This window comes from Haliaeetus albicilla, chromosome 19, assembly GCF_947461875.1.
Source record: "Haliaeetus albicilla chromosome 19, bHalAlb1.1, whole genome shotgun sequence".
Taxonomy (NCBI): Eukaryota; Metazoa; Chordata; class Aves; order Accipitriformes; family Accipitridae; genus Haliaeetus; species Haliaeetus albicilla.
This window is the reverse complement of record NC_091501.1, coordinates 2,102,687-2,130,272: the sequence shown is the minus strand read 5'-3', so window position 1 is coordinate 2,130,272 and position 27,586 is coordinate 2,102,687. Positions and strand designations below refer to the sequence as shown.

The window sequence follows — 27,586 nt, the reverse complement described above, 5'->3', positions numbered from 1 at the left end:
CGCCTCTGCCTCCTCCTCTCTCTCCTCCCCGGCCAGCCAGGAGCCACGTCACCGTCACCCAGCGCTGGCTTCGGGGCTGCTCAGCAGGCTCAGCCTGGGGCTCTCCAGGCGACAAACCCCAACTTTCGGCCTCGAGCAGGCCTCTCCTGGGGTGGAGAGGAGGTAGAGAAAAATCCACCTTGGGGGAAAAGTAAGCAAGGGAGACATCCAGCTTGAGAGCCTGGCAGGGGAAAGGCGCTCGCAGCCAGGGGAGAGGGGAGCCTGAACTTTTCTCTGCCAGAAGAGAGGGCTCCGTAATTGGGGGAAAAGGAAAGTTGAGCTGGAGGAAAGCATTTGCTCGATCGAGGTTCGGGGAGGAAAACCTCCCTGTTCTCACTCTCCCTGCCCGCAGAAAGCATCCCGCTCCCTTCACCCCAGACAAGCCCCCCCGGCACCATGAACGTCTTCCGCATCCTGGGGGACGTCTCCCACTTGCTGGCCATCATCATCCTCCTGCTGAAGATCCTGAAGTCCAAGTCCTGCGCCGGTGAGTGCTCCCACACCCCGGGAAAGGAGGGGGGGGCTCTTCCTGGAGGGTGGCTCAGCAAGGGGTGCAAGGAAAACGGGTACTGGAAAGGCTGGCAATAGCCCCCACAAGCTGGCAGCCCTCTCCAGCGGGCTCTTCAAAGGAAGGCATCCTCTTCCTCCGGGAGGTCTCCCTGCCAGGACGAGAGGGCTGCATTGGAAGGATGTGATGTGGCAAGGCGCACGGCCTCGGGCAGGTGATGGTCTCGGGGCGGTGAAGCAAAGGAGAAGGCAGCAAGGCCGGAGGGAGTCGGAAAATGAGTGCAAGAAGTTGTGGCAGCACCAAAACTAACAATCTGGAATGAAAGCTGCTTTAGGTCGGAGGTTCTGCCAGCAGGTGGGCAGGTACCAGAGGCTGCACCGTCCCTGGGCGAGGAAACCAGGGCAGCAGCTTCCCACAGGAGGACTTTGTTCAGAATTCATGGTTTCCTCCCCAAGAGCCTTTGGGGCTGGGCTGCAGCACCGTGGCTGTTATCACAGGTAGAGAAATGGGGGGCAGGTCTGACTGCATCTCCCTGCCAGCAATGACTAAGCTCCATCAGCGTCCCTGGGCTGGTCCCTGATCCCGCAGCTCTTCCCTCGCGCGGCAGATATCACACAAGCCCTGGTGAGGTGGGCAGGCGGAGGGGGCGAGGGAGGGAAGAGAAAGGCGTTTTGGTGACAGTATTGGCCAAAGCGGTGAACGTGCCCACCCAGCAACGTGTGTACATACAACCACTTCCAAAGAAGGTGTAAGGGGAAACCACCATCCTAGGGGACCTTCCTCTCATCTGCTTTACCTTCCTTTCTTCTCCCTGCCATGCCAGGTATCTCTGGGAAGAGTCAGATTCTTTTTGCCCTCGTCTTCACAACCCGTTATCTGGACCTGTTCACGACCTTCATCTCCGTCTACAACACTGTGATGAAGGTAAGGAGAGGGCAGTGCAGAAACAGAGGTTCCCCTCAGCTCACCGTGGCTTCTCGGGGAGGTGAGGGTATGCAGTCACTAAGTTTTTCAGCCAGGAAGGGTGGATAAAGATGCTTCCTTTGCTGTCACTGGCCCTCCATTGACCAAAAAAACCTCTCACCATAGTCAGTGAGCGAGCTGAGCCCGTCACATTTAGTACCACCAAAACCAGAATGAGATGCCGTGAATTGCGTCTGGGTGCCCTGGCACAGCAGGAGTGTTAACAGACGGTTGCCACCAAGCCAGCCTCTACACAGAGCCCTAGAGGCTCAAACAAGTGTGATCCTCATGGTGGGGCCATCTTTAGTTGACCGCTGGACTATCTCCAGCAGAAGCCAATCCACAAGCCAGCGCAAAAAAAGCATTCACCACTATCTCACCCTGGCACAGCCCCACCAGAACCAGGTTAACAGATCCCTGACTTTAGCAAAGCCATCCTCTCCTCAAGCACAGAAGGTGGAACTGCAGGTAAGGTCTCGCCATCTCCCTTCCCTCCCCCAGGTCATTTTTTTGATATGTGCCTACATCACCGTGTACATGATCTACGTGAAATTCCGGAAAACGTTTGACAGCGAGAATGACTCCTTTCGCCTCGAGTTCCTGCTGGTCCCTGTCACAGGCCTGTCGTTTCTGGAGAACCACAGCTTCACCCCCTTGGAGGTAAGGAAAACCTGAGGCAGGAATGGGAAGCAGCAGCCTGACATCAGGCAGCAGAGTGAGCAGCATGTTGAACAGCTGAGATTTTTAACAGCAAAAGCAGGCAGGAAAGGCAAGGCTGGCAGGCCTTGAAGACCGTACCATCTATAGAGCAGCTCAGCGCTGTCTCCTCTCAGTTCCAGCACAGCAGGCTCTTTTTCCCCAACTCCAGCAGCACCACCCAACCCGCTCGCACATTGGTGCTCTGCCAAATGAAAAGCTTTAGGTCTTAACGCATATTAACCAGCACCAAGACTCTCCACTGCCTTCATTTTGCATCTCACAGATACTCTGGACCTTCTCCATCTACCTGGAGTCCGTGGCTATCCTTCCTCAGCTCTTCATGATCAGCAAGACGGGGGAAGCAGAGACCATCACGACGCACTACCTTTTCTTCCTGGGCCTCTACCGTGCCCTCTACATTGCCAACTGGGTCTGGCGTTACTACACGGAAAATTTCTACGACCAGATCGCTGTAGTTTCCGGGGTGGTACAAACCATCTTCTACTGTGACTTCTTCTATCTCTATGTTACCAAAGGTAGGTAAATTTGAAACGTTCGTTCGGCGCACTTGCAACGTACGGTGGAGCTGCAGCTTGCCATGCATTAATCCTTATGTGATTTTATTCTTTGCTGTATTTGCGATACATTATTTAAACTGGATTTTAGGTGGATAACATGCATCTGTTGAATGCAAATGAGCATCTCTGCTCTAAGGCTCTAGACGTGCATGTCAAACAAAGCAGAAATTAAACCAGAGCTAAGCCTAGTTTAACCCCACCTTGGGAACTGAGGTATATTCAACTCTACATACATCTTGAAAGATTATGAATCACACAAAAAAACTCTGAGGGGAAAAAAAAAATAGCTGTAGGCAGAGAATGTACCTGAGAAAGCAACCACAGACATATGGAGATATTATTAAGCCTACTTTTTCTTTTGATGGAAAAGATGTAACATGCTCAAGAACTGATTCTGTAGGAAGACGGGCAGCTTCAGGGACAAGACACCCCTTTCTGTATCCCAAAATCAGATACCCCTTCGACTTCAGCACTGTGCTTTGGTAAATGGCTACATACCAGAGCTAACGAGTGTATCAAGGGCATAAAATCCAGCAGAACACACTGTGGTTTGCTGAGGCTGAAGTATGCTTTGAAACACTTTTCTGTTGAGGAGGATGGAATTTGATGAAATCTAGCCAAGTGAACAAATATTTTCTTCCTTCTTCACATTCCCAAATTAGTCTGCCAAAAGCAGTAGCGATGGCCTGCATTTAATGTTTCAAGGGATGAATCTCTGGTAGGTTCATGCAATATACCTGCTGACAGAGAGGTGACAGGAGCACTGAGCAGGTGGCTGGCCTTGGCAGATGAAGACTTCCTTCCGTCATTAAAACATTTTTGTAGCCAGAAAAGTACTTTGTGAAACTGCCATCAAGGTGCTCTACGTCAATTCCTTTTTTTTTTTTAAACTACTTCCCATTTTAGCTTCGCTCAGTTCATGTGTCCTGTGTCCTGTATTTTGTGAGAAATCCATACCCTTTGTAGTTGGGGATGGTGGAACAAAAGGGGGGAGAAAACAACTGCTGGCTTTCAGTCTCGCATCGTTAGTGATAGAGCTGCAAAATTTAGATGATACAGGAGGCAGAAGAAAAAACATTTGTCCCTGGGACATCGCAGCAGGAAGAGAATTGCCTTTTTTTTTTTTTTTCACCCTTTATACAAATGTTCTGAATCATGGGAGACAAAAGGTGTCTGAAGATATGCAAATGCTTTGCAGTCACTTACAAAACCCAGCAATATTATAGCAGGTTGCATCTCTCTTACACTCTTGCAAAAAAACATCTTTTCAAAACATTTCTAACACCAAAGAGCTCAGACAAAAGGGCAGCGATGCTGCAAAAAAAGCAAAAATGTGTTATATAAAGAAATGTATTTAGCAAGACTTCAGAGCCTATACCAAAGCATTGTAAAGGGATTTTTATAGAATGCAACTTCTCTTCATCTTGTTTTCAAAACTAGATAAGCTCCTTTCTCTTTAACACAAGGACCTGAAAGACATTCCAAGGAAGCTTTCAGCTCCCACAAGCTTGTATTTCACAGAATGGCTGAGGTTGGGAGCCACCAGGGGGAATCATCTAATCCACCCCCCTGCTTACAGCAGGATCACCTAGAGCGGGTTGTTCAAGGTCCTGTCCAGTCAAGTTTTGAGCATCTCCAGGATGGAGGCACCGCAGCCTCTCTGTGCAACCTGTACCGCTGTCTGACCACCCTCACTGTAAAAAATTTTTTCTTAAGTGGAATTTCCTATTGCCGCTTGCCCTGTCACTGGGCACCCTAAGCAGAGTCTGGGTCTGTCACCTTTCCTCCTCTCATCAGGCGTTTATACACATGGGCAAGATCCTCCTCAGCCTTCTCCAGGCTGAGCAGTCTCTTCAGATTCTCCAGACCCTTAACCATCCTCACGGTCTTTCCAGACTTGCTCCACTACATCCCTGTCTCTTGTACTGGGAGCCCAGAGCTGGACCCATCGCTCCAGCTGTGGCCTCACCAAGGCCACGTAGAGAGGCAGGACCACCTCCCTCGACCTGCCAGCGATGCAGCTCACGAGGGCACATCGCCGGCTCGTGTTCACCTTGGCACCCACCAGCACACCCAGGGCCTTTCCTCCCAAACCACTTTCCAGCTGAGCAGCCCCCCGGCACATACTGGTGCAGGGGTTTGTTCCACCCCAGGGGCAGGACGTGGCATTGCCCTTTGCTGACCTTCACAAGGTCCTTGCCAGCCCATTTCTCCAACCCAGCACATCCCTCTGACCCCGTCGGGTGTTATCAGCCACTCCCCTCCGTTGCGTATCACCAGCAGATATCCGAGAGTGTAGTTTGCCCTTCCCTTTGGCACCGAACAAAGATGTTGAGCGGTACCGGCCCCAGCACCCACCCCCGGGGTACACCACCAGTACCAGACCTACAGCTGGACTCTGCACCGCTGACCACCACGCTGCCAGGGCAGCCGCTTCTCCATCCACCTCACCTAAGGGTCCCTGGTTATTTCCAAGAGGCCTCCCATCCCAGCTTCCAGATCAGACGAGATGGGGCAGGTTCAGGGGGGTCTGGCCACGGACCATTTATTTATTCAAGCTGTGTTCTCTGTTAAAAGGAGGGGGAAAGCACTAGGGATAGCACAGTAGACCCCATACTACACCATGGGGTAGTACACAAATGGGGGAAATTAAGAGGGTCTATGCAAAAGAAAAACTAACCATGGAAGAGGAAACAAGAACCTTTTCCTTTAGCATAAAGGAGAACAAACAGGTTGTGGTTTCCCCCTTAGAAACAATTCTGTAGTGCTTCTCTCCCATTAAGGATCACAAATTCTCCTGTTCTCAGGATTCCTTAATTTTACCCTTCTCGCTAAATTCTCCTAGATGCTCCTTCCACAATGAACAGGATTCTCTGGAGCTGTTAGCATAGATGTGATAACAAGCAGTTGCGTTACCTGAAGACAGCACAGCTCTATTCCTACCAGCCTACAGTAGCACATGGAGGATGCCCAAGGAGGTCTATGCGACAGCCATGATCTCATTGCCGCTTGCAAACCTGGCAACCCACTATCAAGCACTCTGAATAGCAAGTTCAAAAAAAAAAAAACAACAATTAACTCATTGAAACAATGAAACAGTTTAATTCCCCCAAGTTCCTTACCTTCTCTTTCTCTTTGCACAGTCCTAAAAGGAAAGAAGCTAAGTCTTCCCATGCCCGTTTGAAGACGTTTCCGCAGACAATGCAAGAAATTCCAAAGATGAAGCTCTTAAGATCACAGCTTTCCTTTCCTGGCCCTTTTTGACCAACGGATGGTTCTGCTGAGTTTTACTCCCGTGCCAGGAAGACAACGAGGCCTGGAAAGCTGATACGCTTTGCATCCATGAGACTTTCCCTCCATTTTTTTTATTTCTTCTTACTTGAATTTGGTGCTAGTAAGTAGTGCTGGCCAATACTGAAGTAGCGCAAATTATTCTCTCCCGGCTCTTCCCAGCATCTACCTCCAAAACACGCCTCTACCTTGACCCTGAGGCAGCACAAGGAGCATAAGGGAAACTGTCACTACCTTTAGACCTTCAGCCCTTTAACGAGTGCCTATGGGAAAGGGAACATAGTACCATTAAGTCTGATAACATATGGGAAAGGGAACACAGTACCATTAAGTCTGATAACAAACACAAAGGCCACTGACCCATTTCACACGTGGCCACATCTGAAACAGGAGACACTACAAACTGTTGGCTCTGTGTGAACTAACGTCCTCCTGAAAGTTAACTCTGCCTGACCCTCATTCTATTCAAGTCCTCTAACATTCCAGAAAAATACATTCCCTTCACATGACAGGAATCTTCCGATTCCACAAGTATTCAAACATCCTCCCCACTCACTCACTTTCAGTGACAGTTCCTCGTATTCTACAAAAGGGGACTGTTTCAATTAAAATTCAGTGGGTTGCCAACAGGTGTTTCCAACTCCTTGAATTTGAATTTTTTTAAGAACTGGGAAGAACGGGGGCAAAGACAGCTTTACACTCTAAAAATAAAGACAAAGTTCACAATTTATTGACAACAGTGTTTTTATTTATACCTACAAAAGAAAACAAGATGGTATCAAAAGGACAATTTACAAACTAAGAATAGTAACATAGCTCTTAGTATCCTGTGTCTGAACACCACAGATCTATTAATCTCTCAATTCAAGTCTTCATTAATACAACAGGAATGTGTTCAGAGACCAGCAGGTGTGTGAAACAAGATGCTGATCCCACACAAAGCCACTAACCCTTCCATTGTTCAGAGAAGTCCAAACAGTAAATTGCTTCAGGAAGTGGGAGGGGAGGAGACACCCAACTCATCTGACACTCCCACAAACTTTTACAGATTGAAAACAACGCAAACAATACTAGACGCTAATGCTTTATCAACAAGGGCCCTCCAGCTGGTATATGGAACAGAGCAGCGAGCACCAGGTGGGACAGGGGCAGCACATGCCATGGTGCATTTATGCATTCAACAGTCTGGTTAACACTCTGAACTGAACAGAGACCCTGGACTTCAGCTGACCTCAATGGCAATAAAGCACTGCGACTTGGCATAGATGTTTACATGTGCACAAGTCCCTCCCAAAAGAAATGAAAGCTATAGCAGACTATAAGGCAGCTTTGGCGGTCCAGAGACCCTTTTTTAAAGCCATTCAGCGAGATGTCCTACTCCTACAACCCTCAAACACATTTCTGCGTTGAACTCGCAAATTAAAAAAAAAAAAAAGAAAAAGAAAAAAGAGCTCTACATTTGCTTGTGAGGGAGGCCAAAGACAAATCAGTCAGTGCCTGGATAAACGAAATGCTTCTGGCTTTCACTTAACACAAGCAAAGGAACTTCCTGCCCAAGCACTGGAATTTTTAGAAGATGGGATGAGGGACTCGAGGTTCTGGAAGATCCCTCCCTTTTCCCTCTGTGTCAGCAACCTACCTGTGTACTGCACAAAAAAAAAAAAAAAAAAAAAGCACATTCATCCCCCAAAATTTTACTCTGGGAAGAAATTAAATTAGAAAAAGAAGTAATTTCTGTATAAGCAAGCTCCTTTCCTGGGCTATAAGAAGTTCCACTCTGCTACAGAAGGAGTGGGCTGTCTTGTTCATCCATATGCAAGAATGCCAACAGAAAAAAAACAAAACACAAAACCCTGCACTCTCATAATGCAAAGATTATGCCTCACAAACCAGGAGATGTATCCATTCTTTTGTCGTATTATCAGATCAAGAGCAGCCAACTCCTGTTAAAATCTACTGTCTCTGAACCGTCTGCTATTAGAAATAACAAGTCAACAACATGCTTTACTAAAGGGGAAACCCCCTCACACCCACCTTAGCCTGTAAAATAAACAAGTTTTATTTACGTATTTACTAAAATTTCACTCTTCTCTAACATTTTCTAAAATGCTACCTACCTGCGAGAGCTCAGCTCAAAGGGACCAATGGAGCAGGGAAATGCACTCAAAAGCCAGAAAAAGCAATAGTCAGAGCAAGGTACAAAAGAAATAAAGCTTCAGAATCAAGATGCACTAATCAGCTCACCGCTTACCTCATGAAAAGGAGATTCCAGGCAATCTCCTCCTCCTCCCTTCCTCCCCTTGCACCCCTCCCCCCCCCCCCCAGCCCACCCTATTCAAACCTCTTAAATTTAAGTGTAGAAAACTCTGTCACATTTTATTCAGCATAGCGGCATTCAGAACATTCCCCTTGCCAAAAGGTAGTTTGTTCATGAAGGACAGACAAACGAGATATGCTGTTCATCATCTCAGTTGTGGTTAGTTTCTGGGCTCTCAAATAAAGACTTCTCTCAACAAACCCAACAATAGGAATCTGAGAGCAGAAACTAATTTAAGGATAACCAGGCTCCATGTGTTCACGATGCTGTAATTTAACAATCGTAGGGAAAGAACTTACTTGGCTAAACATTATAGCAGTGGTACCTACAGCGACTATCTGGTTTTCAGGTATCGAACCCAAAACAGGTTTGGTCTCTGACACTGGGGTTTTAATCTCAACTTCCCTACTGCAGGCTGCTACAGGTACCAGAAGATGGGGCCGCTGCTTCCAGACCTGCAGAAAACACCAATGTAACTGGGGCATTACTCTGAACACCGCCCAGCTCAGACAAATGAGCAGAGTTTTCCTATAGAAAGTCACCTAAGATAAGATTACAAGCAATAATAGTGAGCTATTTAAAAAAAAAAAAAAAATTAAGATTAGGAGAAGTGAGCATTGCTCCCTTGCATTTATCATTTTAAATGAAGTGCTTTTTGGCTCCCCAAAGTTTCCCACCTCTCTTGATACTTCCTGAAATTAAGTTAACGTGTTACAGAATAGAAACTTCCTCCCCTCAAAAGCAAGTTTTTTTACACAAACCTTAGACACCAAGATGATCGAGCTGGGACCTATCTGCCTTATACCCATTTCTTTTAGAGAAAATAAAATTTCCAATTTCCTCAACATGCAAGACAAAAAATAATAAATTTTCCAGTCAACTATATATATCTCTTAAAAAAAAAAAAAAGAAAAAAAAAAGAGAACGGGGTCAGTAATGTGGACTGGGGGCCATTTTTGATGGGCTCGAGGGATTTGAATGGTGAATTCTAAGTCTAACCTGCATGAGAGAGACATCACAATGGGAAAGAAGAGAAAGAAAAGGTTCCTTTAAATGCAAGAGGTCTACACTGGTCGCCAGCGGGCGAGTGGTCTCATTTGCGTGAGGGGGGAGGGGGTGGGGGAGGGGGTGGATACTGGTAGGTGGCAGTCTGTCCCATATAGCCCATCACGTTAGTGGCAGGGGGCTGCGGAAACTGTTGTGACATGAGCGGCTGTGGCTGCTGGCCCGAGCGCCCCACCATCCCTGCATACTGCTGTTGGGTAGTGCTCTGTGAGGTTCTCCCAGCGGTGGCAGCTGTGGTGCTGGCACCATAGCCACTAGCACTGTACTCTGCAGTGCCATAGCCACTCGTGCCATAGGCAGCTGCTCCATAGCTCCCTTGAGTGTAACCATACTGGCTCTGTGCTGCCCCAAAAGCAGAATTTGGGCTCCCGTAGGCACTGCCATAGGTCTTGTTGGCTCCGTTGGCATAACTGTCACCACGCTCACGGTCTCTGAAGCCACCTGAGTCTCTCCGGCCCTCTTTCACTCCCCGGAGCCTCCTGTCACACTCTTCCTGGTACATCAGGTTAGGGTTGTTTACTGAACTGCTCGTTCGGTAACGAGAACGACCTCCTGGCGATGGATATATTAAGATTTAGAACCACGAACAAGTTGTAAACAATGAACTCTGGTACAATTATACCACCCTTTCTCCCACTCCTACATCCGCAATTTTGGCCAGAAGGAGCAAGTTCTTTTGACTGACGATAACTTCCCTGCACAGCTGTGTATACACCTCTTCATTTTGTTCAAGGTGTAAATAGGAAGTTCAAAAAGGGTTCTTAATGCATGTGCTTGGAGACAAAGAAACAGAAGAAATTCAGGGCTAACTTGGAAATATAAGGGAACTTATTATTCCTTCAGGGAACGGGAGGTAAAATAGTCTCAGTCCCTGAACGCAAAGTCAGTGTATCCCTTCACTGTTACCAATTTTGCACGTGCATGCACACGCATCCTGTTGCCTGTGCTTAGGTAGGAGCTGCAAGGAATTAATTCAAGCAAAATTAGCTCTGTGAGAACCTTATGAGGAGAAAAAAGGAATTCTACAGCTAAGGTAAAACAGTGGACTCCCTTTCTGTTGGGCAGAAATCCTACACCTACGTAACGTGTCGAGACCTCGGGTAAAAAACAGCTTTATTGCTAATCTGTTTATCTTAGACTTGCACTTACTACTTCCCTACCCTCTTTTAATCTTCCCTCCCTCTAAATGGGGAACCTATTCCCAGTGTAGTAACCCTTTTCCCATGTGCCTTTACCTCCACCACCACCTCCTCCTCCTCTGTGGTCCACAAGCTGCATCAGTTTTGGATTGATGGCTTGATTGGCTTCTTCCAACACTTTGATAAGCTCCCTGGCTTGTTTCAGGTTTCCTGGTGTGAAGAAGGTGTAGGCAGTACCTTTGTTGGTACTACGTGCGGTACGGCCAATACGGTGCACATAATCTTCAGAGCTGTTCGGATAGTCGTAGTTTATCACAAATTTAACATCTTCCACGTCTTGTGAAGTGCCCAGGTGCGAAGCACAGTGAAGGGGTAGGGTTGAGGAAAGGGGAGAAGAAGAGAGGACGTGCCAACGAAAGGTGGGGAGCACGAATGCAGGTGACAGTAATAAGAAAAAAAAATACAAAGTTAGTAATTGCATGGAATAAATACAAGACAGACTCATCCCAAAAGAGCAGAAGACTCAAATTTAAGATCATCAGGAACAAAGAACAGCATCCTGAAAAACAGCGGGTAATTTTAAAGCACTTTTGCCCTGTACTCAAATTCGTCCTCCCCGGAATGCATTTATCTGTCTTCCTGGATCAAAGACACCAATGTTTATAAATAAGCTAATTGAATTTCGTACTTTTTTTTTTTTTTAAAAAACAAAATCTGGAAAGTGAAAATGCCACCATCAGACAGAGCAAACTGGGGTGGAAGAAGGGCAGAACTGCCATGATAAAGCTTTTACTCTGTTGGGAGAAGTCTAACAAATAATAACGGTAATGAGATCACTTACCTTCCATTCGGTAACATGAAATAAAAGGCAATCTTAAAAATATTTACTTTTACAGTCCTAATAAATACAGCGAACTACTTTCCCTAGCCTAAAGCTTAGGACACTCCAATTACATTAGTATTACTCAGCCAACTCAGTAAAAATTATTCAGACCTAGAATATCTTAACTCAGCTTTGTAGTTAGCACCAGAATGCATTGCACTAACACTTCACCGTGCTGTTCCGTCTAGTTCTGGCAAGCTTTCATAATTTGGACAATCCTGAATTCCATTAGCAATTCCCTACTTCCAGTGTCAGATGGAAGCAGGAAATTAAATTATCAAAACTGCTTTGTATGCAAAATATTATTAAAATTTAGGGGATCAGAACTGTGCGCCTTGTGGGAAGACTGGCTTTGCAAACTTACGGGACAGAAACAAAGTAAATGTTAGTGTAACGCTTCAGCGAAAGCGCCTTAAGTACCAAAAGCACCTATTTTATTTACTACAGTATACAATATTTTAAAAAAGCATGGTATTACAGTAAGTGCCCTAACAGCTCATAAAAAAAAAAATTTAAAATCTGCATTTTAAGAAGAATATTCTGAAAATATCCAAGATAAAACACAGATTTTTGTGATTTCCTTTCCTTTTTTTGTTGTTTCGTTTTTTGTTTTAAAGAGAGAAACATTCTCTGTTTGTTACCAGACCGATGCACACTCCCTCCTCCTGTGGGAAACCGCTGCAGCCGATCCCGTCTCTTTGCCTTTTATTTTTGGCGGCCTCCTTTCGAAAACTCCGCCCTCTGACACGGGACCACTGGAGCGCGGGGAGCATGCATCAAGGGTCCATGGCAGCGAGAAGTCCCCACACACGCTCGCTCTGTGAACTGGCTTAGACGCTTCTCTGTAGCCCCATTTGGTTGTGAAGCGCCGGAGAACCTGGGTTCAGGTAAAAGTTTCAGGTCCTCCAACGCTTTTTGTCCCCTATTCGGGGTTCTTAGGGGCAATTGTCAAAAAAATGAAGATACAAAAATTACATCCAAAGGGTCAGACTGCATCTATTGCCCAGACTCCATCAATTTCAAAGGGGTTGTAGGAAAAATAAAAACAAGAGGGTTGTGGTGACAAGAGGGGGACTTTATGTCTGTTTCTTATTACAGCAAAGGGGGGGCTCCTCAGTCTTTGCTGACTCCAAAGTCCTGAATCACACCAAAAAAAGGGAGTGAGAAGGCAGGTTTCACAGGGGGCTGCGCGAGTCTCCAGCTAGGGTCCTTGATGCAACAGGTTTTTTAAAAAGGGAAAGTGAAGTAAAGAGAGGAGTACGTATGACAGATTGCATCTTCACAGCCAGGGTGTAACTAGTCTGACAAGCTGCAGGCTACATGATCCTCAGTCAGTCCCGTTTTGCACATCCACCAGTAGCAAAGTGACTTGAATTACCACAGAGGATACAAGGATGTGCTTTCCCAGCAGAAAGCACAGGGAAGTGTAGCTACCAATGTAGACGGAACTGACTTGACTGGGAAGGAGTGGGAAGAATGGGAAGGCAGGAAGAGGAAAATGCAAGGGTGTTTTCCAGACTAGAAAGTGGTCCTGGTAGAGCACACAGCTCGCTGAAGATAAGACCAGAGCAAATACAAGACTCGGCTTCTCCAGTCTAGCATGCTCCAAAGTGTTTGCGCACACTCACAATCTTCCTGCGCTTTTAGAAGATAATGTAGCAGGATCAAGAATTGAAACTGTAAATCATTTTTGACAGCTACCTGGGAAACATTCCCTTTGTCAGACCATCAGAATACCCTATGGCACAGACAGTCTCCCATTACTAATCAGGAGAGAGATAAACTAGCAAACATGCTAGTCTAGAGAGCTGTTTAGACCATCGGTGTAGATGTGCCCCCACCCCTGCACTGAGAATGATCTGCAGCTGATATCAAAGCTTCTGTTAAAGAAAACAAAACAAAACAAATTCAATGTTTTTAGTTTAATAGACTGAACAAAAAAATAAAGTAAAAAAAAAAAAAAATCAGTGCAGAGAGAGGACCTCACTCCAGGGAATTATCACAAAGAAGTCATTACGGGACTCAGAACTTACCTGGAAGAAGCTTTTTTGAAACCAATGTTCCATTAGGAAGAGGGAAAGCCCTGGTGACTCAGCCAAAAGGCGCGCGCCCCTGTTTTATGTTATTTAGGTAGAAGCCTTCACTTTCCAGGATCTTGGAGGAAGTCGTCCAGAAGTTTGCCAGTTAAGTGACTTATTTTAAGAAGCAGCAAACTCAGGGCCCCAAAACAAGCAGAGATGTTGTTCAGTAACAAGAAACAGACTCTGGTACCTTTCCCCCTTAGCTCAGGTGAAGTGGAGGATGGGAAGTGAGGAGACTGTTTTCTGAAGTGTTATCCAATTGAGTAGTTTTGGGGGGAGTGTTTTTTTTTTTTTTTTGAGGGGGGTGAGGCTGTTTTAAATGTCTAGGCAAGATGCACAAAGAAGCTACCAGCACATAGCAAGCCTGTTTAAAAAATGCTGCTAGAGAAAGCAGCTCTCTTTCATACAAACTGGTTTCAGGCCTCAGTCCCTTCTCCCAACAGGCCCAAGTTCTAACTGCACAGGTCCAGACATGACCCTAGAGGGCAGAGACTGAAGTCCATGTAATCACCTCTCTGAGGAAGTGTTGGACAGTTTTTTGAGGGGGGAGGGGAAGGAGGGGTGAAGGTTGTGTGAACAAAGGCTGCCAAGTCTAGTAATGGTCTGCCTGTATTAAAGTGACCACATGATGCACAGCACAGCCACCCTTTCAGCATATAAAAAAAAATAGAGAGCTCAGATAACTGACATTTTTAACAAACTAGAGATTTCTCTGAGCTTACCTGCACTGATTTGCAGTAATTTTCTATAAAATTTACTACAATGAGACATCGACCCCCAAGTAGTTTTATTTTCTACCAAACTCAGGGAGGGTAGAGTATTCAATGTCTGTTATTAAACTCAGAGCACTTCAGAAGCCATCATCCTCTTCTAGAGTGGGCAGATGCATAAGGACTGTGCTTAGCACACAGTATTTCACAATACAAATATGCTTATTAAAAAAGGGGGCACAACTGATGCATCCAGACAGATCATTTTCATACCACCAGAATAGAGCTGTGCGATTTTGATTCAATTACACATTTGGGTAACACAGTGTTAAAGGCCATATATAATCTCAGTGGTCCTACCTACAAGGAACACAGAGGAGGGAAGGTTACATGTCAAGACCAAAGATCTGGAGCAGTGCTTTCTCAGATGTGAATACATCTGTGGGGTAAACATGCATGTACACTGGGGTTGGTATATTCAAATCTGTGGTGTGTCATACGGGGAGAATATTAGCTATTTGCTGTTGAAATGCTCTCCCATAACTTCCTACTTGAACTTTATCTGACACGCTCTGAACTGAGAGCAATCCATCCCTACCATCCAGCAACAAAAGCTGGATTTGGGGAAGAAGTGAGTGTGGTGGAAGGGTTGGGTTGCATAATTGGACGTCTCTTCTCCCTCTTGGCGATCGATTGGTCATGCCTAGGCCTTGCTGCAGACCAAAGCCTGTTCATTAGGAGCAGGAAGAGACTTTGAATATGAAAGAAAAAAAAAAGATTAATGTTAAAAAACGTATTTCACATGTGGGGGAAAATCACGCTTTGAATTTTTTTTTTTTTAAAAAGAAAACATATTTCAGTCCAAAGAAGAAAAATATGCAGCAGTAGACAAGAGTGGTCTATGTGTACAAACCTAGCCCACGAGATGCAACGTCGGTAGCAATGAGGATAGGAGCCTTTCCAGAACGAAACTCTGTAAAACAAAGCATGCTATGAAGTAAGATTTTTCAAAAAGACAAAGTTACCTGAACTTGATTTACACTAAATGCTCATTTTCCAGAATCTAAGTAAGATGGGTCAATTTCAGAAACCCCAGCAAGTCAGGATATAACCTGCCAACTATTTTTCAAAATCCAGCTCTCTGGATTAAGCCAATTTCCAGCCAATTTCCCATTGTGTTTTTGTCAAGGAGGAAAAAAAAAAAAAAAAAAAAAAAAAAGGCAAATATAAGTACTGAAATAAAGGCAAAGAAAGTTCTTTTGAAGTGTATCTATTGGGTATAGAGAGAAAAAAAATTAAGAAAAAGACCAGAGAAAAGCATGTCTCAGTAAATTATGTACAGCAGCCCAAGTTATTCTCCCCTCAGTGATGGACTCACCATTAAGCACCCAATCTCTTTCTGGCTGACTCTTGTCTCCATGGATACACATAGCTGGCCAACTGCCAAACAGAGATGCACATTAGTATAGACAGAAAGTACATACATTAAAGGCAACAGGAAGCTTTCTTGGCATTTTGGTAAAAAGGCAAAAAATAAAAGACTTTAGAAATATTTTATTCCCTGTCCTCCTCTAGCCTGTACCTACCTAGCATATATGCTGGTTTGCTTCTTGCATGTTAAACCCACTATCTACATAAACAACCATCTAAGCAAATCACATTCGCTATATTGATACAGTCCCGACCAACACTATCAGTATTCTGATACACTAAAAGCTGCACAGCTCACGAATAGTCTCTCTTGCATTAATGCTTTGATGGACTGCAATCTTCTGGGAAACCAAGACTGAATTCAGCCAAGAAAAGAATGCACAAGTTGTTCCCAACAATAGCATCACGGACATTTAAACCTTCCTGCTTTTGATTACAATTTCTGTTTCCCACTAGAAACAAGGGAAGGGAGAGGGGAAGCTAATCACCCATCTCTGCGCATCCTTCGAGTGAGATCATCACATCGCCTCTTTGTCTCCACAAAGATGATAGTCTTGTTTTCCTTCTCTGCCATGATTTCTTCCATCAGTTGTATCAGTCTAAAATAGACATGAGAGATAAGATGCATATCCACATATACAAGAATACAAGAGCACTCTCTCAACTTACATTGAGAACATATACAACACACATCCACATAAATAAGTCGGTATCACACAGAATTTAGGTCTGTTGTACGATGGTATGGTTAGAATATACTCAACTGAGTAGTTAATTACAGGACTTACTTATTTTGTAACACTCAAATTTAAATAATACTATAAATAACTTCACTATTTGGAATTCGTATTTGGCTTACAAAGCAATGTAGATTTTTAAGTACGACCAAAAAAAGTGAAATGGTAGGAAAATCAGCTTACTTATGGTCTTTCTCGCTTTCCATGCATACATCCACTATCTGGAGGATATTGTGGTTGGCACTCAGCTCCAAGTTTCCTACATTGATCTGAACATAGTCCTGCAGGAAGTCCTCGGCAAGCTGGCGCACTTCCTTTGGCCAGGTGGCACTCCACATCAGAGTCTGTCTGTCAGGCTAAGAAAAAGGGAAAACGGATTTATTTAAGGTACTGGACTGGGAAACCAAAGGAGGCTGTCCTTTTAAAAGGTTCACACACCCTTATCTGGTCAACAATTTTACGAATTTGGGGTTCAAATCCCATGTCCAACATCCTGTCTGCTTCATCCAGCACCAGGTACGTGCACCGACGAAGGTTGGTCTTTCCTGCCTCAAGGAAGTCAATCAAGCGACCTGGTGTAGCAATGCAGATCTCCACACCTTCAAAACAGAATAAGGAAAAAAGAGTAAGGCTCTTCATTTGAATGTCAATTGGTATTTTTAGTCAGAATGAATCACCTTCCAGAGCAAAATTGTTTAAAAAAAAAAAAAAAAAAAGCACACCCTCATTCGTACCAAAGATTGAGTCACTTCAGTAGAAGCCCTAGTTTCTTTTAATATTTTTTTCCATTCTGAATTTACTGTTACAATGCCATTAGAATAATAAATGCAGTACAGAAGCTAAAAGCTTACTGTCAGAAAACACCAGTGAAGAGCTGTCCAAAAATCAGAAGTAAAATAAGCTTCTACTCAAGCCTGACCCACCTTCATCCAGAATTATGCAGTCTAGACAGTTCTCCAGAAAAATCAGAGTGACCTCCAGCTAAACTCCCCATTTTAATCAAACATGAAGTGCTCCTCTTGCTATACAAGCAAATTTTTAAATATATAAAGCCAAAGCACAGGCTGTAATATTGAGTAATTATGCACCAATAGTGACAGGGAACCATCCTGCCTGAATTTGTTGGCATAAAACCAGAATTCAAATATTCATAAACTACCATCAGGTATGGCAATTTATAAATTTCTTAAAAGGAGGGACTGGTCTCCACCAATTCCCAAATTTTGCAGGTGAGTCCTTCAGTGTCACTGAAATGTCCACAGAAGGTAAGTTTAGGGAAGCAGGGGGGTTAAAAACAGCAAAACTCCAACAGCTTTCTTGATACTGCACTTACAGATGCAGAGTATTTTGTGGCAACCCAGATCATTTTTGTGTCAACCTGGACTCCTCAGAGCTGACAAAGCTAGGCATACTTCCAGTTTCTATAAAGCTCATGCAAGAACTAGATTTCTAATGGAGCCATTGGTCTACCAGGGAGACTGAATAAACTGCAGTCTCTGTTGTCAGTCGTGTACTCCTCCAAAGTAAATTCATTAAATGCTCCAAAGATCACAACTGAGAAGAAAAAAAAAAGTTTTCTGGACTCTATCTATTCAACAATCTTTGCTGCAGAAAATACTAAGCAATCATTCAAAGACAGGAACACCTGAAACGACTGAAAGCACCGAGCCTGCCCACATCCTCTAACCAAAGGGTTTTCTTCATAAGCAGAACACCTGTTTTACAGCACTCCAGAAAGGTGTGCAAAAACCCACCAAGCTGATCCTCCCAAGGTCTCTTCATGTAACCTTTGACTTCCGCTGAAGATGCTACTTTTGAATTGGAATGCACTACCATTTTCTTGAACAGAGCTATCCCACAGCTTTCTACCATGCATGCCTTTATCCCGTTACTGCAGTGTTCAATAATGACTCTGCAAACTGCAGCAGTAAGTAAAACTTTCTGACTTCTTGAGTAGATCTATATGAATAAGCTTACCTTGATAATACTTCTTACATCTTTTCACATAATTCCATTACATTTTTTTTAATCTAGTGAAGATGAAAGCCATCAGCACATTCCTGCACTTGAAATTATATGTAACTAGCCCTTGAAATGGAGCACTACTGAGTTACAGTGGTTGCTGTAGAACCATGGTTCCTCATCATTCCCAAATCCAGCCCCTTGCTATGTACAGAGAGGCAGTTACAGAACATTATGGGGTACATGAACAGAAATAGAGCTTAGTGCTTAAGAACAATTTAAAAAAAACCAACAAACCCACTGTCTAAAGAAGGTTCTATACATTCAGAAATTAAGTTTGATTATTTGAACAAACCTAGGCAGAAAACTTGAAATCTGGCTTAAGAAAAATCATTCCTTAAACCTGCTGCTACTGCATTTCCTCAAAATAACCTGTTCTCTTTCTGGTAAGTTTCTTTTTCCTCTTCCTAAGTCCTGATGATCTTCACATGCGGGAAGTTCAAAGGTAAAACAGAAAGGAAATCCAATATCCAAGTAACTCGCTATACAACAAAGAGAACTACTTCATGAACTATCGTTGTAACTGGAGAAAGAGACAGCCGCTCATTCACACACACCCCCTTCCAAACAGGTTTCAAGAAGATCGTTTTATTTTTACAGAGATTTTACAATACCACCTCCTCCAGAAACAGCAAACACTTGATTTAAAATTACCTCTTTCTAGATCTCTGATTTGAGGACCTTTGGGTGCTCCTCCGTATATGCAGGTACTCTTCAGTCTTGAGCATTTGCCGTAATCATCAGCAACCTGCTGCACTTGCTGGGCCAACTCTCTAGTAGGTGCTAGAACCAGACACTGCAAAAGGAATCAATTCAGGATAGCCAAGCTGCATACACATCCCTAACTTAAGGGCTCTGCATAGATACTGTAAGCAAAAGTTGGACCATCTGCTCTTTATTAGCTAAAACATTTAAATATCTTTAGACTATGTCAGCAATTGCACAGCATTTCAACTGAGTGGGATGTTCACATTGTGACAGTAAACATTTCTCTACTTACTATTCTGCTATACCAATTAAATAAAGTACATATCTCATTAACAATGCCATGCCACACACACAAAAAGGAAGAAAATCAACAAGCACTTACAATTGGGCCATCCCCTCTCTCCAAATATGGCTGGTGGTTGATGTGAACAATTGCAGGCAACAAGTACTAAAACAGAAGAACTTTAAGTCAAGACACAGGACTTCAATATTCAATGCCAATGAGCTCCTGCCATGACAACCAGATCACGGCAAGAGTCCATTTAGCCCAACAACCCTTCAAGAAGCCAACACCTGATGTGACAGACAGCAAGAAACACTGGCCATATAAACTTCAGGATTCTACAAAAACAGATACTTGCATTTATCCAACAGAACAGAAGATTTTCAGAGCTGCTGACCAACTGTATCTGCTTTGACATAAGCACAAAATATAGATGCTCAGCACCTCTGAAAGGAAGCCTCATTTAAAATTTGGAGTCTAAGTTAGTAAAATTGAGCAATCTTGGCCCCAACCAATGCTTTTCATAAAGGATAAAATTCCTTCTTAACCACTGCAGATAAAATTAATGTATGTCTTGAAGACTCAACCATTTTTATTTTAACTTGCACAGTTAATAAAACAAATATGCTAAAGAGCACATCCTGGTTTTTAAACCACAACATAAGGATAGACCAAAGAGAAGTGACTAAGCATCCAAAAAGAAAGACGCACACAAAATACATGCCTGTGAATAAGACAAGCTAGTTGAGTTGAGACTCACCCATGATGCAATAAAGCAAGCTTTAGAAACATGTAATCATCTCACTTTATGCTTGTAGTACTGACAAGCCCCAAAACTACTAACAAGCAGCCAAGGGTAATTTCTGTAAAGCTACTAGGAAAACTAAATAAATACATAAAAGGGAAGAATACATACTGCTAGTGTCTTCCCAGAGCCAGTCTGCGCAATGCCCACCATATCACGACCACTGAGGGCTAGTGGAAAGCCTTGGCACTGAATTGGAGTGGGTTCTGTGAAGTTCTGGTCCATCAAGGCATCCATCACATACTCTTAAGATTTTAAGAAAAGAAAAAAATTTCTTAAAGGATAACTGAGGCTTCAGAAGACCTTTTACAAAACAGAACGGGCCTAAACAGTTATTGGTTTTGAGTAATCCTAATTATCTTAAAGAATGGCAAAATACTCACGTGGAAAGCTACACTGGTGGAAGGCAAACACAGGCTTGGGGCAGCCCTCCATTCCTCGAATTGTTATCTCTTTCTTTCTTCGCAATTCTTCAACTTCATACTATTTATGTGGAGAAAAAAAAAGCAAAGACAAATGCTGCATGTCAGCAGGGACTTAAAGTGCATGTTTCTATTAACTCACTTCACACCTTGGGATAACAGCTTCGTTAGAGAACTGAACTGAAACAGAGATCTAAAAAGGACTGCTTTCCTAAAGATTTTATTTTAAGATTGAGCTGTCACACAGCTTCTCCAACATTCAGAGGTATAAGCTCTCTATGTAGTCTAGAAGGACTAATGTCTCTCTCCTTCCAACCAGCCCTTTTTAATGAAAAAGTGTATTAATATAGTATTTTTAAGAAACTATACTCTTTTTCCAGAGGCCAGAAATGACCACAGCTTCAAAAGTGATTAGAAACAGAGGATCAGGTAAGAAACATATTTTATGTGACAGTGCTAAGAACTGAACAAAATAAATAGGCCAAAATAAACAAGCAGAAGGCAGGGCAGTCCCCCTCCTTCAATTAACACATTCCAGAGGTAGTTAAATACATAGCTCTTGCTGGACAACTTGCAACTCAGAAATGCTGCTTGGAATCTTTTTGGAACCAGCACTTCTTTTCTGCATGAAAGAAGCCCAGGCAATGTCATAATGATACCCTAAGACCTTACAATTTTTTTAAAATAATGAACTTCTTAAAATACTTCTGAAACGTGTATCCACACAAGTATAATTTTAGGATTAGAAAAAGTATTTTATCTTTGTCTAAGTTATCTTGCAAGTCCAACTGCACTTTGCAACATGCTTCCGCAATTCATGACCTTATTCTAATGCTCATTAAAAATAAACAGAAAGATACACATCCATACCAAACATGCACTTTACCCAAAGCAGTAAATTTACTATTTCTGAGAATCTCTCAAGCTTGAAAGAAAAGGTAAAAAAAGAAAACAGCCTCTGGGAAAAAAATGAAAATCCTTTTAGTTGACTAAGGCAAAGACAGCTAACACAGCTAATGCTAACTATGGTTCAGTAGTTCAAATTGTTGTATCTTTAAAAAGCCAATGCCTCCTTCAATTCCTTTATGCCGTATAAATATCTCATGAACACTTCACATAAAGATTTGTAAGTCTATGTAATTGGATAAGAACATTTTGTTTGTTTCCTCGTGTTAAGAATGAAATCTCTTAATTTCTAAATATAAAAAGACATTAAAGAGTGAAAAAAAGACTCTAGACTCAAGTTGGGTAGGAAGGAGACATTACTGTATCTACAGAGTACACACAAAGTACTACATCCAGTATTGGGCCCCCAATGTAAGAAGGACATTTTTTTAATGGGGAAAGCTAGAGGCTGGAGTACAGGCAGTATGAAGACAGACTGGGAGCGCTGGATTTCTTTATCTTGGGAAAGAGAGGACTAACAGGGGAATTCAACTGCTGTGTTCAACTACCCTATGGGTCACTATAGAGAAGATGTTGCAAGTAATTATTAGGGGGGGGGGAAATACCATGAGAAACGTTAAGCCCTGGGACAGCCACCCAGAGAGGATATAAACTCTCCCCCATTCCTGGGGATTTTCAACCTCAAAAGGACAAGGCACTAAGCAACCTGCTCTAGTTTTGTAGTTAGCCCTGCTCTAAGCAGAGGATTAGACTAGAGAATTCGGGCTGGAAGAGGCCCTGGGAGATATTACAATAAAATACTACTTTCAAACATTTCACATGTATTTCTGCCACTCTTAGTTCCTTATTTTCAGTTCTTTCAAGGCCTCTCCAGTACTGCAACTCTCAGGTTCTCCAAGTCTTATCTACACAGATAAATAGCTAAACCAAGCATTATGATGACAAATTACAAATGACCAAATGTAAAGTACCTTGTATAAAAACAGCTAAGAGCAGAAGCATCACCTCTGCTATGTTAAATACCGAAGGCAACTAGAACCAGTATCCTCCAGAGTATACACATACCAGACAAGCTTAATAAGGAGACAGTTCTACTATACACTGTCCCAAACTTCCTAGGACAAGTTTTTCCACTTGTGACATTTTTTGACACTTTCTGTTGTAGGCAAAAATGGAACAGAATCTGAAAACTTACCGGAGTAAGCCTGGCCACTTCCGGATGTTCCACGTAAAAATTCTTCTCAAACTTGGGCAGTTCATTTAAATCCCATTTTTTCTTACGTAAACGTTCCCCTGGATTACCAAATTTCTTTGGAGGAAGAGGACCTCCACGACTTGCTCCAAACCTGGGAATGTCAACGTTAATTATGGGGGAGAAAAAAAAAAAAAAAAAGGTATTTAATTACTCTGGAATTTGCAGGTTTCTTAAGCATCTTCCACTCTCTTTCCGCCAAGTTGACAACACGAATACAATATTCTAGCAAAAGTCACCCCCCTCCAATCACTATGATGCACGCAACTTCATGAAATAACATAAACCTGCTTTAAGTCAGTTCTAAAGCCCAAACCATCTAAAGTTTCCTTCCAGTACTGTCATCTGTAAGTCACTGCTTTAAAGCTCCTGTCTCTAGGTTTATACCTCAAGGTTCTCTCCCTCAGAACAACACTGTGGGTACAGCTATAGCACTTACCTTTTCCTGAAACTGACAGTACACTTACAACGTGGTTAGATGAAAGGGATATGAAAAATCTCTAATTGCAAGTTCCTTGTATCTCTCTCAAGGTTAATTTTACACAAAAATACTACTTCACTGCTCCCCCCTCTATGTCTTCTCTCCTTTCTTATCAAGCAGTATGCCTCAAATGAAAAACAAGAGTGAAGAACAGAAAGTAAACAAGTCTAGCCAAGCCTGCAAGTCCACCTGTAATTCTGGAACCGAAGCAATTAAAAAAAAAAAAATTTCTTTTTAAACCGAAGTCTAACAGGAAAAAAACCCAAAAAGTGTCTGGGAAAAATCATATCCCCTCTCAAATGCTTCTGATGAAGAATCAAATAGAGTAAGAAACTAATGTTTACTGAAAATTTCCTAACTAGCAGAAGAACTCGGAAGTTACTGCTCTTTCTCTCTCACATAAGTTTTCTTCACCCAGTTAATTTAATACACTTCATAAGGTTAAGAACTAACTGTAATGACTCGTTAACGCATTAGACAAAACATGAGCTTCTGGCAATAATCTGTAAGAGTAACTGAAAACCAAGTGGCATAAAATTACTATTTACTGTAAATATTATAAATTAGGTACTTTAAAATCCCACAAAAAAAGTTACAGCTCTTTCATTAATATCATACGAACACAGCAGAAGGTACTTTTCCAAAAGCTATTAGGTCAAATTTTGTCCTGATTCAGATTTTGGTTAATAAAGCTACAGCTTTCTGCAAAACATGAATTAATGAGAAAAACCTGTTTAAAACAAGACTTTTATTTAGACAGCAAATCCAAAGTGTCTGCACCTTACCCAGGCAGTCCACTAGTAAATAAAAAACTGTTAATGAAACAAACCAAAAGCAATTAAAATCCCAAAACAATCTTCTTACACTAGTAATTGGGGGGGGGGGGGGGGGGGCAGGCGGGGAGGAGAGTTGCTAAAAAATAAAGATCTGAAAAAAATTTCTGAATTATCGTAAGTACAACACTACCTGTTCAGACATTAACTACATTTGTTCTTTAAATCACTTCCCAGTGAAGACTACAAATTATAGTACTTAAGAGAACAACACCCCCCCCCAACTCAAATCAACATATTAACAGGAAGAAGGGGTTACGTTGTTGCAAGAGCTAAGTGTGGTAGATATAATTTAACTTAACACCTGCTAAGGAAGTTTTAAATGTTCGCTTCCTTGCAACTTTTTCATTAAGTCTCTTCCCTCTCCTATAAAAATCTCTTTTTTTTCTCCTCAGTATGTCTGTCAGATCCCCCAGATGGCCTGCATAACCAGCAACCTTTGTCATGTGAAAAGACTATGAAACAACTTCAAAATTTATTTAAGCACTACATTTTCTTTCAGGACAAAGTGAAAAAAAAACAAAACCCAGTATAGATTTTCATTTACAGGGTCATTCACCTTTATGGAAGATGTCTGCTACTGTTCCTGCTAACTTGAGCTAAAAATGACAACTATCTCTGTATCCAGGTAGTTCTAACAAAACCCATAGTCTCACTGAAGTCAACTAGAGGTTCAAAGGGTCAAAGAGTTTCTTACAAAAGGAAACATGTGGAAGAACTGATTTCAAGACTGGACACTGAAACAGACGGGTACTATGAATATTTGCTCCACAGCTATCCAGAGGGAAGAACTGATATGTTTTACATGGAATTCACATAGTTTCAGTTCTCCATTCTTAAACACACTATGGCTGTGTACTGACCTGAAAGAAGTGAGCACTGCAGCAGCCCTCGAACACTGCCTCTGCTGAAGTTCATCCACTAAACTGGCAGTAACTGACACTTTACATTCCGATTACAAGTAAAATGAGATTCCAATTCCAGTTCAACTGATTTAAATCTAAGATTATTCCACTGATTTGCCAATAGTTCTCTTTTCAAGTGTAAATTCAGACTGACTCAAAACATTCTTCTCTAATATTACTGGTGCCATCATTTCTGGGACAGAACTGAGTGAATTTGTTACACTCAGGAGCAAACCAGTACAACTTTCCATCCTAACAAGTCACCTACAACTCGTTTCTGACAGGAGGAAAACAGAAAGCCTGTATGTGGTTAGCCTACAAAAGAATCAGCACTGAGAAGGTGATAAATTTTCAAATGGTCCTTAACCAGCATGCTGGATGGCCCAAAATTTTATAAAGGTTATTTATGAAATATGATGGTTGTTGTCATTGGTTACAAATATTTTCACACCTTAACTAGACATATATAGCAAACTGAAGCTCAATGCATTAAAGCTTCCAGTATAATATGCCAAGAAAATGATTTTCCATGCAAACGTCCAAAAACTTCACAAAGCAGCATGTAGGCACTCCTTTTCCTTATGCAAAACCCCTGATCTAAGAGAGAAGCATCCGTCTATGATCAAAGTATTTACAATAAATGAAATTACACAATTTTAAGGCACGCCAAATGTTGTGACAATGCTTTGGCCAGTGTTCTTTTACGTAGCTGTATATAAATCTGCGTACTCAAACTCACTCACTAAACTCCAAAAACAGCTGGGGTCTGAACTATCTCAGACTTGCCAAAGCATTTACTCCAATGTCCTTGCATTAAACTAGGCTGGAAATCTCACAGTGGAAAAACACCAGAACCCTCCTCTCTGTGAAAAAAATGAAAGTATCTTTTAATTTCAGAGCGTGAAATGTGGGTGTAAGATAAAGCAAAGACACAACTATCTCTCTCCACAGACAACAAGAAACTAAATGTTAAAATGTGTTGCAACATATAACAAAATATTCCTGAATCTCCCAGTGGGGAGGGAAAACAATAAGGAAAGGAAAGCAAGAGGGGGTGAGGAGGAAAAAAAGAGAAGACTCATTAATTGTGATCTAGTCTTCCATATTAAGCATAAAAGAACCCACATGATATGTTTATTGTTGATCCTTGGGAATGGAGGCCTAACTATTTGTGATTAAATGACATAAAATGCCACTCTCCTAAATTAGTTCTAACTTTCTCTTTAAAAAGGCCTGGGATGAACGTCTTTATTACTTTCAACCCTTAAAAAAACCTCAGGTCTCAAACTAGTTACATACTGTAATGCCACTGTATTTATTGCTGCCATCCTCGGAAGAAAAAAAAAAACAACAAACAACAACCAAACAAAAAAATCAAACCTGCAAAAACCTCTTCCAAGCCAAGCCTCCTTTAAATAGCAGATTCAGGAGTATCAAGCACTAGGCCTCTGCAGTGCCACACAGACAACTCCGGTCTGACTGCTACGTAAGCTCGGTCATGCTCGTTAAGTGTGGTCCAGGGCCATGTTTACCGAGATCACCCTCCGGAGGATGCAAGTCCCCTGCATGGCAGCAGTTTTCAATCTCATTTCCTCTCACGATAAAGCTGGGAGCGCAACTGAGTAAGATCTTTCACCAACTGCCATCTTTCTACTAAGTCCAGAAGGAGCAATGACAACCAGAAGGGCAGACCGTCCAACAACCACCCTTGCCAGGGCCGCCAAGATCTTCGTGGCTTCCACGGGGGAGGGGGGAGACACGACGGGGACAGGGGTTAGGGTAAAGAAGAGGACTGGCAGAAAATAAATTAAGGGGGGGGGGGGGAATGCAGGCCTTAGAAGTGCAAACAAGACACACACAGTTACACGTGAACGATGGAAAAGCCGAATTAAAAAAAACCTCAACCCACCACCCCGCCTTGCTGCCAGAACCGCACTAATCAAGTCTCCAGCTCCCCCCCCCCCCCGAGAATTTTTTGGGGGAAAAGCTTCCCCAATACCACAAGCAGAACGCGCCCCTCTCGTCCCCACTCCTCCTCCCCGGCCTTCCTCCCACCAGGCCCCCAACGCGGGGGGAGGACGGCTCCCTCCACCGACCCCATGCCCTGTCGACCCGCGCCACACCAGCCTCCCCCCCCCCCCCAACCTCCACCCGACCCGGCCTGCCCCTCCCCCCTTACCCGCCGCGGTCTCGGTCGCGGCCCCGGTCCCCGAAGCCCCTCATCGCACCCGGAGGGGTGGGAGAAAGGCAGCGGAACGCCGGCCGTGGGGACGGCGAGGGACTGGGGGTACGGGGAGACGGTCCAGCCAGGGGCGGCTGTGTCTCGGAGGAATCGCTTTGCGCCACCTCGCTTCTTTGGTGGGATACAAAAGGAGAAGAGGTGGTCAGTGGGTCAGAGACCCGCTGGACGTCGGCGGAGGGAACGGCGGGGCTCTCGGTCGGCTCCAGGGCCCGTGAAGTGTGGAGACACCAGCGTCTTCTTCCTCCGGGCTCCCGGCACAAAATGGCCGCCGCCGCCCCAACCCGCT

The 27,586-nt window shown here is 43.3% G+C and overlaps 2 protein-coding genes across 2 annotated transcripts; one reads left to right on the top strand and one right to left on the bottom strand.

Annotated features, from left to right (window-relative positions):
• Window positions 1–48: 48 nt before the first annotated feature.
• On the top strand, window positions 49–7,528 carry KDELR3 (KDEL endoplasmic reticulum protein retention receptor 3). The gene is made up of 6 exons (XM_069807242.1): window positions 49–190; window positions 392–526; window positions 1,371–1,471; window positions 2,012–2,170; window positions 2,493–2,745; window positions 5,931–7,528. The coding sequence occupies exons 2-6, from the start codon at window positions 436–438 to the stop codon at window positions 5,969–5,971; spliced, it is 645 nt and encodes a 214-aa protein (XP_069663343.1). The 5' UTR covers window positions 49–190; window positions 392–435; the 3' UTR covers window positions 5,972–7,528.
• DDX17 (DEAD-box helicase 17) lies at window positions 6,805–27,581 on the bottom strand. The gene is made up of 13 exons (XM_069807222.1): window positions 27,238–27,581; window positions 22,783–22,933; window positions 20,643–20,742; window positions 20,371–20,504; window positions 19,554–19,619; window positions 19,118–19,259; window positions 16,880–17,040; window positions 16,625–16,797; window positions 16,193–16,303; window positions 15,652–15,713; window positions 15,187–15,246; window positions 10,696–10,935; window positions 6,805–10,012 (listed from the first exon to the last, which is right to left on the bottom strand). The coding sequence occupies exons 1-13, from the start codon at window positions 27,279–27,281 to the stop codon at window positions 9,489–9,491; spliced, it is 1,968 nt and encodes a 655-aa protein (XP_069663323.1). The 5' UTR covers window positions 27,282–27,581; the 3' UTR covers window positions 6,805–9,488.
• Window positions 27,582–27,586: the final 5 nt, after the last annotated feature.